Source organism: Anarhichas minor, unplaced genomic scaffold (genome assembly GCF_050575085.1).
Source record: "Anarhichas minor isolate MPS153535 unplaced genomic scaffold, ASM5057508v1 ptg000040l, whole genome shotgun sequence".
NCBI classification, from domain to species: Eukaryota; Metazoa; Chordata; class Actinopteri; order Perciformes; family Anarhichadidae; genus Anarhichas; species Anarhichas minor.
In genome coordinates this window covers 8,388,838-8,402,470 of record NW_027466486.1, presented here as the reverse complement: position 1 = coordinate 8,402,470, position 13,633 = coordinate 8,388,838, and the positions used below count along the sequence as shown (strand labels likewise).

The 13,633-nt window shown below is 42.5% G+C and overlaps 1 protein-coding gene across 1 annotated transcript; it reads right to left on the bottom strand.

Annotated features, from left to right (window-relative positions):
* Positions 1-2,865: 2,865 nt before the first annotated feature.
* On the bottom strand, positions 2,866-11,168 carry pkdccb (protein kinase domain containing, cytoplasmic b). The gene is made up of 7 exons (XM_076108551.1): positions 10,545-11,168; positions 9,623-9,766; positions 7,657-7,928; positions 7,249-7,328; positions 6,830-6,937; positions 3,323-3,499; positions 2,866-2,972 (listed from the first exon to the last, which is right to left on the bottom strand). The coding sequence occupies exons 1-7, from the start codon at positions 11,166-11,168 to the stop codon at positions 2,866-2,868; spliced, it is 1,512 nt and encodes a 503-aa protein (XP_075964666.1).
* Positions 11,169-13,633: the final 2,465 nt, after the last annotated feature.

The following is a 13,633-nucleotide window of genomic DNA, read 5'->3' as shown; positions in this document are numbered from 1 at the left end:
ACTTCCTCTGAAACAACCGCAGATTCTGATGTCCATGATTCACCAACCCCAGGAACATGAAGAAAGATGTGTCGTTGACTGTGAATACAAACTAAATTCAACTGAATGAAAGATGAATACAATCACTGCTCTGCATTTGTTTCAAAACATTTGATCATAAAACAACATGTGCAAGCTATACAGGCAATGCAAGAACAGCCACTAGCTCTGTCAAAAGGAGTGTCACAAAACCAGTCAGACATTTTCTTCTGCGAGTCGACGTTGAGGATGATGAGCAGCAGCCGTACATTTTAATAAAGTAAAGCTTATCACTCGGGAGCGTGTTCGCTATTATCACTAAGGAGACCGTACTTGTGAAAAAATGGTTTAAACGTTTTGAGTGACCAGTTTACGGAGTCGGCCATTAATCAGCTAGCTACTTTTGTTGCTTTTAACTGTTGACTCCTAACTTGCATCTGTATACTAGAGAAACTAAACTAATTAAATAGTTTGACATTTTGGGAAAATAACTGTTTTCTTAATGAGCATTAGATGAGAAGATTGGCCCCTCTGTCTTGCCTGTGTGATATGAAGCCGCCACCCGCAGCCAGTTAGCTTAGTTTAGCACAAAGACTGGAAACCGAGGTTAACAGTTAACCTGGCTCTGCGAAAACAAAATCCACCTACCGGCACCTCTAAAGATCACTGATTAACACCGTGTACCTTTGTTTAATCCGTACAAAAACAACTAGCTGTAATTTTGCTAAGCTAACAAACTGCTCATGGCAGCTTTACCATTTTTATTTTTTAGGCTAGGTCATGACCCGCCTTACTCCGCCTCTAATTGGCTAGTACTCGTAACCGTCATTGATTGGTTAGTTAGGTTAATATTATCAGGGTAAGCAAATTAAAGGCAGAGTAGGACGGGTCATGCCCTCCCCATGCTGGGGAAAAGATATCGCATGCTGTAGATTTTTGTGTCTGTCTGCAGTTTTTTTTACTGAGGTTTTAAGTCTGTTTACAATAGCTCAGATAAAACAAACATACTGTGGGGGATTACTTCCCCACCATCCAACCAGTCCCTCTAGTCAATCCTGCCGTGTTGGTCCAGTGAGTTGGTTTGTTCTGATCTAATCCGACTCAGACTTTCTTATCTCCACAATCAGACTCTAATCAGCCAGCTTTGTTCAGACAACAAGGGGCCAACATGAGGCAAAGAGGACCCTGAGGCCTCCCCGGTGCCTCAGCCATAAAAGTGTAATTTGTAGACAGGACGTGCCCTTTCAAGTTAGTAGTAATGGTATAGCTCAATGGCAAATCAGTCATTATAGTCACAGATATACATTGTTTTTGCATTATTTTGTATTTCTTCAATTTGATTCCCCACCTAACAGCAATAGGAATATGTGAAGAGTGTGGGATGAGCTATTACGAAAGTATCTGGCTCATATCAGGACATCCCTGGTATTTGGTCTGCTCTTTCTCTCCCACCAGACTCTGTGGCTGCTACAAGTCCTGACTTTACAAATCCTTCAGCCTGCCACCCTGCAGTCCTGTCCTTATCTCAACCAGCTCCTCCTGGCAGGCACAGATGGCAAGCCCATTCGTGTGCAAACCGCAGATTGAGCTCTGATTGTCCCGATGACTGCCTTTGTCTAACAGTAATGCCCCCGCTCTCTCACCATGAGAATGGGAAGGTAAGTAAGCCAATTTACATGTATTAATTAAGGCTCATAATGAGCTCAGCATGACGTGGCATTTGAATGCATTCCTCTGGTATTGTGCAAACTATGCGGAGCACCGTAGGTTTCATTCAGATGGGCTAGAGATTGTAGATGTGGGGGCATGTGAGCAGATAAAGGATTTAAAACACACAAAAAACCAGGTCAGTATACACATGCAAGTTTCACCTCCCCCGCTGACACACACGCAAAGGTGCTAATGAGAAATAAACAGGCGGTTAGTTACAGCTAGGCTTCATACAATAAAAAATGCATTTGACAATCACAGCAAAAAGTAGAAACAATACCTTTATACAATTACAAAATTGTAAAACTGTACAATTACAAAAAGTGAAGTATAAAAAAAAACACTGAAGTGAATAATTTTTCATTGAAAATAAAAGTTTCACCCACAAGGTGCATGTAAGCTAAAATGCACAATCATGTAAGAACAATTACATTTCATCATATAAATATTTATGCACTAAGCAATATGAACTAAGTTTACAAAAGTATGTAAAGACAGACTGCTCGGGAATGGTTTTTATCATCTTTGCCCATTGTTAATGTGGAAATGCTTACATGGTTGTTGCCATCTCATACCGCAGCGCAGCTAAGCCAGGGAACCATGAAAAAGCAGCCGCAACCTCAGCGCATTAACATCAAAGTGTATTTGTATAAGAGCTAGTTTTCTTTTCTCGTCCTCGGGCTTCAAACGCTGAGCTGCAGCGGCTGTTCTTATTACCTCTTTGGCTTAAAAATCATACTAGGGGGACCCGGCCTCACAACGAAAGCCGACACACATGGCAAATAAAGACAAGGTAGAAAAGAAAAAAGGAAACATGTTGAGGGCACAAGGCTCTCCCTGCTTAATTGTACCTGAAGGGAAATCCCTTTAAATAGTAGTTGGCAGAGGCAGTGAGCTGGCAAGCAGATCAAACAGTCACTGAGCAGAAGCCCTATAAATACATCACATTCACTTGCCTCGCTTCAAACGACCTCCTCAGCCCGGCCTCTACGCTCCTCCTGCAAATCCACAGAGCCGAGCAGCGTGTTCACAAGGAGGACGCAGTGCTCATCTTAAGCGCAACATTTTTTTTTTGCGTTTTATCTCTCATCTCACTCAGCTCGACTGGTGCTGGATTGGTTCCGTTAGGTCCTTGTGTCACACTGTTGAAGCTTCAGGAGCTTTGGTTTTCTTCACATACACCTCTGATGTCCCATCAGGCACCAGATGACTGAAGCTGCTGCTGAAGGAGGCCAGGAGCCGACCTGCACAGCACGGACAAAAAAGAAAAGGGAGAAAAAGAGGCACGTTAAACACATCTGCAACTTCAATAGCATAGCATGCCTCGACTCGATATACTTAATAACTGTATATATTTCAACATTTAAAAGCTTCATCGAAAGATTAAAAGAGCAGCTGCTGACTATGTTTACTCAGCAGTCTTAGTCAGACATGATTTTGTGGGTAATTATACATGCTTATTATAGAGGGCTTTCAGTATCTGGTTGATTTAATTTGTGTAATGAGTTTTACAGACTAAAGCGAGCTGGAAAACATTTGACAAACTTCGAGGCAGAGGAAATGAAAGGTGGAGTTCATCGTTGGCTTTACTAACCAGTCCATGTCTTCCGCCCGGTCAGAGTGAAGCTGTTGCACTGAGAATGGGAGTTACAGATGAACGCTGCCTCTCTGGCGCTGTGGACCGACAGCACGCAGCCCTGCTGGCTGTAGGACGGCCAACAGCGGTACTCCGCGTTCCCAGAGGTCCCCATACCTCGCATCACGGTGTAATCTAACCACAAAGGACGAGATGCAACTTCAATACATGACACGACTGGAAGATTTTTGAAGCGCTCTCTGAGGATAAGATGAAAGTTTAACGATCCCTGTGGGGAAACTGATAGAGTGCAGCATCGAATGAAGAGAATACAGATAAGAACAACAAAGAAATAAGGTTGAAGGTGAAAGTATAGCATCTTTGTCATGCAACTACAGAGCTTTTCTGACTCAAAGGTATTCCAAAAAATAGTTTAAAAGATAAATGAACTTATTTTTGGCTGTTACATCGATTATAATGTCTAGTGGGCATTAGCTGGCAGTAGTAGCAACAGAATGGTTTGTTTACAAAAAACTAGAGCCTAAGAGTGATTGTGTCATTTACATGGACCTTTGTGTCCTGGAAGAAATGTATACACATATATTGCATTTAGAATGTATAATGTAAATATTTTTCTTTCTCTGATGCATGTATATGTTACCAAGAAACCAAAAAACATGAACCTTTTGAGTTACCTTCTAATTATTACTGCCAGTGTTTATGACCAATAGGGATGCAACTAACGGTTATTTTCATTGGTTAACCTCCCAATTATTTTCTGAATTGATTGGTTTGAAAAAAGTGAGAAATGGTGAAAAAACACAATTTCTTATAATCATAACTTTCCAGATGATGGCTTCAAATAGCTTCTTTTGTCCGTGCAAAACCTAAAAGATATTCAATCTACTTTCACAAGCATGAAATAAAAGCATAAAACCGGGTGAAACTGACAAGCTGGAACTTCAAAAACCCAAAGATAGAAATAGTTGCACACCATTTAGAGCCATTTTTTTTTCTCCAACGAGCTGTTGTTCCACACTGAAAAATCTCTTCACTCCACCTTCCTCCTGCCCGAACATTTGTGTTACATTCATCATCATAAGTCTTTCAGTCAGACTTCATGTGGATCTGCTCTTAAATCATCTGCTACACATTAGCAGGAGCCACGAGAAAGAAGCATGCACACACGTACACACACCAGAGCAGGACAAAAGCCTAGTCTGTGAGTCCGTACGGAGGAGGCACACTGCTACAAACTGTTAACCTTCCTAAATGGCAGGAGCTGGTGTATGTGTGTGGGGGTATTGTTAGGAGGAAAAGGACACGAGGATCTGCCTTCTGGTTTGAGCAAAGGGAACAAGGAGAAGGAGTGTTTCGAGGATCCTTCTCAGGGGAGAAAAAAAAAATGAGGCCTGTTGGGGAGCAAAAGGGTGGCATGCCTCAGCTGTTGAGGAGACAGACACATATGAATATAAGCTCTTTGTGTTTAAGATGAGTGGCCGGAAAACAACCTTTTTTTCTTATTCATATAAAGATTTTTTTTTTTTTTTTATGGCAGTGCTTTAGGAATTCACCCTTTTAGCACACAACATCTCCATCAAATCACAAATGCTCTCAGCTGTGAAAAAGTTACATCCACATAACCAATGAACCTCCATCTGTCAGCAATTTCAAATTAAAACTTGATGAGTGTCTTTCTCTTACAGCCCCTCCATCACACACACACACACACACACACACACACACACACACACACACACACACACACACACACACACACACACACACACACACACACACACACACACACACACACACACACACACACACACACACACACACACACACACACACACACACACACACACACACACACACACACACACACACACACACACACACACACACACACACACACACACACACACGCCTTCTTTTATCAAGCTTAGTTGAGTCTTTGGCTGCAATTGTCTTTCTTCCCCTTTTAGGGGGGGGGGGACATATTAATGAGCCCATGTGTTTGTTAATACACAATTGCACAATCTTTGTTTTTTGTTTAATCATTTAAAGCAACAGTTGGACATTTTGTGTTGTGCTTATTAGCTTTCTTGGGGAGAGTTAGACGTAAAGATGAATAGCACTCGCATGTCTGCACGCTACATATGAAGCTGGTTATCTTAGCTTCGAACAAAGACTGGAAACAGCTAGCGTGGCTCTGTCTAATGGTGTAAAAATCCACGTAAGACCACCTCTAAAGCTCACTAATTACACATTATATCTTGTTTGTTTAATCAGTACAATATACGAATTGTAAAAAAGACATTTTGCAGTTTAACAGGGGGGGTTATGTGCTGGACTGCTGGTAGCAGTAACCTCCTAAAGACTTATGGACAACCAGCAGAGACTTAAAAGAAGTCTCTTCAACAGATAAAATATGATATTAAAAAGATGTTGCTAGGCAGATTCTTTAACCTTTGGACAGAGCCAGGCTAGCAGTTTCCAGTCTAACCGGCTGCTGGCGCTAGCTACATATTTCCAGACAGACGCTGTATGGGGAGTGGTATTAATCATCTCATCTTACTCTCCGCAAGAAAATGAATGTGTTTATTTGCCAACATGTCAACCTCGAGACTAAACTCAATTAAAAAAACGTTACCAGACTTTTCCTCAACCCAAAAACCACCTCTGTTTGAACAAAACCCACAATATAATAATAATATACACACACACACACATTTCTGGGGGTCTTATCACACACACTAAGCAGCAGCAGCAGCAGCAGGGTTGACTCATGGCACCTCCTTGTTAAGCTAAAACATTCCCTCCTGGTGTCAGCCTCAGCGCCCAGGCCTCTTTACCCTGAATCTGTGATTAAATTCACAAAGCGCTGCTATATAAACAGTCCAGCATCTGGGGGGACGGAAAATCTCACCACAGGAACGCAGCCAGTCATTCTGTTATTAATATTTCATAGAGTTGAGAGGAATGGCGGGAGGGGACAGAGGGGGGCTGCAGTGGAGTGAGTGGAGGAGAAGAAAAGTGAAGGACTTTCAGTGCTTATACTGAAAGAACACAAAACGTTTCCAAAAAAGCACTTTATACAACTATTCTGAGAGGGAAAAGTATGTTAACGAGAGTTTTTTTATGTAAACGATTCAAAAGTTGGACAAAAGATCTCTACACGACTTCCATGAAAGGTTAAACAGAATAGCTCTGCTTAATACCAGCACTGTTTTTTTAAATGAACGCCGACTGTGCTTTCTGAGCCAGAGACATGCAGGATTAATCCCACTTTGTTGGTCTTGTCCTCTCATTCCAGCTGCCTAATAAACCTGTCAAAACAGCCCGAGAGGGAGAAACACCCCCTTCATTTTTTTTTTTTGAAAACAGAGGTGTTTTTTGAGTTTTCCCAAAAAAAAAAAAGGGGGTAAAAAAAAGAGCCAAGCATTCTCTCCAAGAAGAATAAGTCTACAACAGGGCCTACTGTACTTTATAAAAAGCAGCCTTCATTCCACGAGCTCTTACCTCTGATTATTGATGGAGGCAGGTTGTCCAGGTGCAGGCCAGACTTGTAGAGGAGGAGGATGTGTTCAAAGGCCTCCAGCGTTTGATTGATGTCAGCTTTCAGCTCCCCTGGACACACACACACACACACAATACATTAAAATCGGATAAAAGATCTAACCGACTACAGGCATAAAGTCATACTATACAATACGGATGATTTTTTCCCCCCCTTGCTAGGCTTCTCCTGTCTAATCCCAGTCGTGTCATCTCAACAGATATTATAATCATTACCTTGTTACGTGTCAGGAAGCATCGTGTGGAGCTCATTAAAAAAAGGACTTATACCGAGGCATGTCATTACACGACTGCAATAATGGAGTGATTTGCTTTCTGATCTACAATAGCGAGCGTCCCGTCAAGACGTCTCTCGTCCTCACCTGTGGAGTTCATAATGTGGTCTACCAGGTGTGTGAAGCCGGGCGGGGCCTGGTGAGGCAGCAGGTAGGTGAAAAAATACCTGGGGCCAGACAAAGACAACTCAGTCAGACAGACAGAAAGACAGACAAGCCCCATCACATAGCTCCCACAGAACATGACATGTCTCACCCCGGTGTTAAAACAAACAGTCCATAAAGCTGTCCATTTTAAAACAGAGAAGACTCCCTTTTTCCCCCCATTGAAGCTACCAACTTATTCATCACAACTCCTCCATCAAACTGCACATTTCCAGATGTCTTATCAACAACGTTTTAGCAGTCGATTCGGCCTGTATTAAAGCAATCATCCATGCTGCTCCATCCATCCATCACAGGTTCAACATGTAGTAAAACTGTCACTTCTCTTACCTATAGGCGTTGTAAATGTTCCTCTTCTCATTCAAGCCCACGCACACTCCCTGTGCCGAGCACGGCAGAGTGAAATTTCTGTGCGGAAACTGGAGGGTGCAGTCCGCGTCCCTCTGACAGGAGGTCTCCTCGGCGCTGGCGTCGTCCAGGTCTGTGAGCTTCAGCTCGCCAGACACGGTGACAAACTGCCGGGGCTGGAAGTCCAACAGAGCCACGGAGCCCAGAGGAGACTGGGAGAGGAAGTGGAGGAGCCTGACCAGGTCCAGACACACCTGGGAGGGGATTGGACATGCCAAAACCTGATCAGCTGGATTGATGACCATTTGTTTAAGTGCCCAGGAACGCAGTCAAAGAGAAACATATTGTCCTTGCAGCTCCTAAAACCTTGTAACAAGAAGTCATTTATAAAAAGGCAAAAATTGCAAACATTCACTGCTTCCAACTCTCCAATGTGGAGATTTGCCTCATTCCTGCTGTTTCTTATCATTTCAAATCTAATATTATTTTGTTTTGTAATGTAGGGATTTTATGGATTAAATTAGGGCTGCAACTAACTGCTATTTTCATCATCATTTAATCTGAATATTATATATTGATTAATCTGTTGAGGCATACAATTTGTAATTAATAAAATGCCCATTACAATTTCCTAAAGCCCAAGATGACAGACCAAAACCTCAAAGTACTGAGCTTACTATCATAGAAGATAGAAAAACAGCAACAAATCTAATTGGAAAACCTAGACTTTTTTTTCTTCATGTTTCATTAAAATAAAGAGTTACAAGATTATTTAATGAAAAAAAAGTCTGATTTAATCAGTAATGAGAAAAATTGTTACTTGCAGCCTGACTTGCAGCTCTAGAATTGGGTTTAGTTTTTTGTGCTTTTAACAGAAGTTAGTGGATTACATGCTTCCCTCCAACCTGCTACTTGTTGTCAAATAAAAGCCTTTAATAAAATGCTGGAATAACCAAAACATTCTAAACACCGACTTGTTTTTTTCCTGAAAAGGTGACACCTGATAAATGTGTCACTAAATTGCTAAAAATGGAAAAATATAAAAACCTCAAGTCTTGCAAAAACACTGCATTATTCTCTTTTAAGGCGTTTCACCGGCCACATTTGCAAGCCATTTCCTGAGACTGCTTTTATAGTACTCTTTAAATCCTACAATAAAACAGAAAGAGAAAATAAGTAAGCTGCTAAAGGCAACATAAAGGCATTAGCCACGCACTGACAGAGCATGAAATGATTCTGTCACACTACAAACATAGCTGCGGTGCTAGGTAATGCTCCGAGTCTCTTGGACGTCACTTGCTGGGATCGAAGCACTGTAATAACAGGGCTGGGCGAAACCGAACACCCCCGGATTACTGTAGCTTGCGCAGATGCAACCAAGCCGAAAGGGGCCGAGCAGCTCCAGGGGGGTATTATGAACGGCTATTTGGGTGACGCAGCAAAATGAGGCCCATAGCTGAGATGATACTGGCAGACTGTGATGTTACTTTTGCTAATCCAAAAGTTCTCCCTTCCTTTCCCTTTCAAGCACATCCATGCGTGAACACATGCACACACGCACGCTGGATCCCTGGAGTGCAAATTCAGCCTCTGTTGACTCCAACTGTGAGCATACCTGTGATGGGGGTTGACTAAAACTGTGTGTGTGTGTGGGATGACATGACATTCCTAGCCTGCAGTGGATTAACTCCAGGACCCATCTCCATTCCAACCACGGCCTGATCAAATACACTGAGGGACAGATGTCAGAACTCCAGGAGTTTCAAATGTCCGCCCCCCTCATCTTTCAACCTCCTTCTCTCCTGCCAAGCGGAGCGAGGGCTTGCACACGCATAACGTGCAAATATGTGCGAGGGAGACTTTCAGCCTCTCAGCGAGCAGTGCAGTGTCAAGGATGAATGACAGGGCATGCGTATCGACAGCTGAAAGCGGGAACTAACACGCTTACCCTGAATCTGTCCTCCCAGGGACTCTGCAGCAGCTGGATCATCTGGAGAGGATTCCCCTGCTCCAGAATGACCGTGACTCTTCCATCCTCTCCTCCTCCTCCTCCTCCTCCTCCTCCTGCAGCTCCTGCACAGTGACCTTTAAGCTGTGGAAGTGTAGAATAACTGTGGGTTAGTCACAGTGAAGTAGAGCAAAAAAAAAAAAGGATCAAAATCACGGTTTGATTTTGCATTTTTTACTCTGTAGAAATTAGAGAAAGCGACAAGCTAAAGTGTCTTAAAGTGAATTGAGAGGACATGATGTTCTGTCTGCAGCTCAGACTTGTGACAGTGAAATCAAATTAGCCTAGAGGGGAATGCGCTCTGTATACTTGTGAAATTGATCGGTTGAGCCATTGGACACACCGCCGTCACACGCCTGCTGGAGAAACAAACTGGCCGGTTCAATTCAAAACTAGTTCTAAATTGGGCTGTAATGATTTGAGTGAATAAACTCTGTGGGGGTTTCAGATGCAACCAGGGATTGTAGAGGGGACAGAGGCACATTGTCTGCTCTTCCCAAACTGGACCCAAAGGTCAGAAGAGGGTCAGTGAATTTAATTTAATTACATGGGAAGGTCCTGCAGAGCCAGTGAGGCCTTTCATCCAGTTCAGTGTGTTTGAGACAAAGGAAACTGTGAGCAGGGGAAGGCCTACATGGATTATGGAAAATCTTAATAGCAATATGACAGCATTAGCTCCAGTGTTTTAAAGTGAGCAGCACTTCTAATGATCTACTTTCCAACAACTTTGCTTTCAAATATATTGTCCATTATGTTGCTTTAGCATTTGGACAGTATCCTAACCATAAATATTTAAGGGTATCAAACCATTTTAAAAGTCTTTAAATGAATGCCCACAAGGCAGACAGAGGGAACACTTTACCTTAATGACGTTTGGATGCTGCAGCCTCTGCAACAGGACTATTTCTTTCTTCAGCTTGTAAGAAACGAGCTCTCGGCAGCCTCGAGGGTCTCTAAAATCCTCCACACACTTTCCCATGTCTATCCCCTGCTCATTGACGAGTTTTAACGCCACCGGCTGACCTCCGGCTAGATTCACTTTGACAACCAGTTTGGTGTATCCAGAACCGAGAATCTCCACCGCCTGCATGTCCACCAGAGAGTCACAACCCATTTCATCCATATGCGCTCTCCTGGAGCCATGCGTGATCTCATTCCACAGACTGTAATCCAAAATCGAGTCTTGTGTTTGGTCACTGTGGAGAGAACGTCGGCTTTCCCCGGGCAGTCCGTTTTCATCATCATCATCATCATAATCAGGTGAAAGCAGCGGAATGATTTCTTTGCGCCTCTCGTTGAGCTGGTAAATCAACGCCCCGCGGAGGGACGCGAACTCCTCCTCATCACCAGCAACAGTTGCATTTGAAAAGTAAGATATTCTCGCTCCAAACTGCTGCACGCTGCTAATCAAGAGTGACACCAGAATGGAAAGAACCACGAAAGCCAGGAGGGCAGCCGCGCGTAAAGAGTTGCCCATCTCGGGCATTTTCCTCTCGTGGCACGGCTACTGCTGCTGAAAAGACGCACGGCCGCAGGCTCCGGCGACCGCTCAGCTCCAACTAAAAGGAGGCTTGACTTTTCTGCGGCAGAAGCGATCAGCTCCTTATTTCCACCTCCCCGGGAACTCCCTCTAGAGGTGTGTCCTGTCCGCTCGTAACTTTACACCCGCTGAACAACTTCGCAGGAGAGCTCGACCTCATGTTGTCACACAATGCGCGTGTTAAAGCGCTCTCCGCGGCTGCTTTTACGACAGCAATCAGTAGGGCATGTAGCGTAAGAAGAAACCACGTGGGAGAATATTAAACTGTGTGTTTTATTTAACGCACAGAGGGGGAAAAAAAATCACATTTGAATTTACATTTTGATTACACATTTAAAAGAAAAGTATTTAAATGTGCATGCTGGTTAATTTATTAAAAAGATGATTACAGTCTTATTATGTTGTTCAACATGAAACAGTTGTTTAGATAGACAGAGGAGGACTGCTGTCACCTTCACAATCTGTCCAACAGGTGGCAGCAAAACACCCTTTTGTCTTCATTCAAAAACAATCACTCAGAGGTGGATTTATTACTGATCAGAAGCTTTAGAATCAGAATCAGAACCGTGTATTGCCCAGGTATGTTGCACATACAAGGAATTTGATATGACGGGTGGTGCATAACATTAAACAATCAACACAGTGCAAAAAGTAGAAACATTAAAATTTACAGTAAAATATAAAATAAAGTAAAATATAAAATAAAGTACACAAACAAACAGATAATAGGACTATAAACAAGTGAGATGTAAGTGTAATGTAAAAGTGCCAAGTGTATTTAAATAATAAACCTAGAAGGGATGTGCAGGGGAGTGATGGTAGTTTGTTGATGAGCCCAACTGAACTGATTATAGTATTTTAGGTTTACACAAGTTCACAGAAATGCCCTGCTCTTTGTTTCCACACAGTCGTTTTCTATTTCCTGTTGTATCTTTATTATTTATCCAACTGTGTTTTGTTTCACAGATCTTTCGGCAGCACTGAGGCTGTAATGAAGCGTTTCCCTCTGCAACACTACTCACTGGCAGAGATCTGCCACAGGAAATTATACCATGGCTGTCACCTCAGTACCAGCCAGAAGCCAAACACCCTCTCTTCAGCCTCTCATTATATGTGTGTGTGGTAGTACGTGCCTCTCAGGCTTTGAATGCATGTGTATTTGGGTTGTTTTATTTATTGTGTGTGTGTGTGTGGCAGCTACAGTGTAAGTTAATCAATGTCTGAAGTCAACAAGGCATTAGCCATGTCAGCTGCAACACAGGCTGTTGAGAAAACGCCATGCCAACCATTGACACAGCGAGCCTTTTATTTGAATCTGAGGACAACGTTGCATAAACACAAACACAAACAAACTTGGGCATGAAGATCACGAAGAAAGTCTAAGCTCAAAGGCCCACTCAGCGTCATCCTTTGGACATGAAGGATAAACCGCTCTCCAACACAGATTGACAGCTGTGATTGATTCCCACTCTTCTAGCAGCTCAACCCATTTACGATGAATCAGTTTTGAGCATCATGACTCACTGAAGCACTAATAGATATAAATTATTGCGATAAAAATAAAGATGTCTCTGCTTCTCATTTAAAAACATGAAATAGGACTTTCATCTCTGTCCTACAAAACTTTCTCACACCCTCGCTCTCTCGATCTTTGCCTTTCTTCCAATAAATCATTTCCTTTTTTCCCAAAGTGGCCCCTCAAACACAAGGGCCCAGTGCCATGATTCATATTTATAACCAGAGCCAGATCAGCGGCCGCCTCATTAGCAGAAAGTCACACAGGTCTGCTGTGTCATGGTTTCTCCTTTATTTTATGCTGGTGGGCTCTGGCTCTCACTTCTCTTAATAAAAAACCCAAAGTCATATTTCTTTTTATCTTTTTTTCCATCTTCTCTTTTCTCTTCTCACTTATTTCTGCATTATGTTAAAGATAGACCAATGGATGCCGTTCACCCCATTTTTTTCTTGAAAAACTTTTTGTTTTTTGCATGTGTTCAATCAGTCCAGTCATTCAAAAGGGATTATTCACAATCTGGCAACCCAAACGTTGTTCTTATCACTGGCTTATAACTGATCTATAAAGCAGCTATTAATCATTAACAACACGTTACAACTTGTAAACACCATATATAGCCTCTTATTTGTCTTATTTGAAACATGTATATCATATTTTTTGATACTGTGCAGTTGATCTAAGTCTCCTCCTTATTGATTGGTAAGCCTATTGATTTAAATAAAGGAGACAATACTTCACCTGAATTCACCTCATCAGCCCTGACATGATAGCGCATTCACAATACTCTCATTCTAAATGGGGATTAGCAGCATCCCTGTCTGTGCACCTTCACAACGTACTCACTAAACAGTGACTGTAGCTCCTGTCTGAGCCAATTAAGCAGGCACGAATGCAC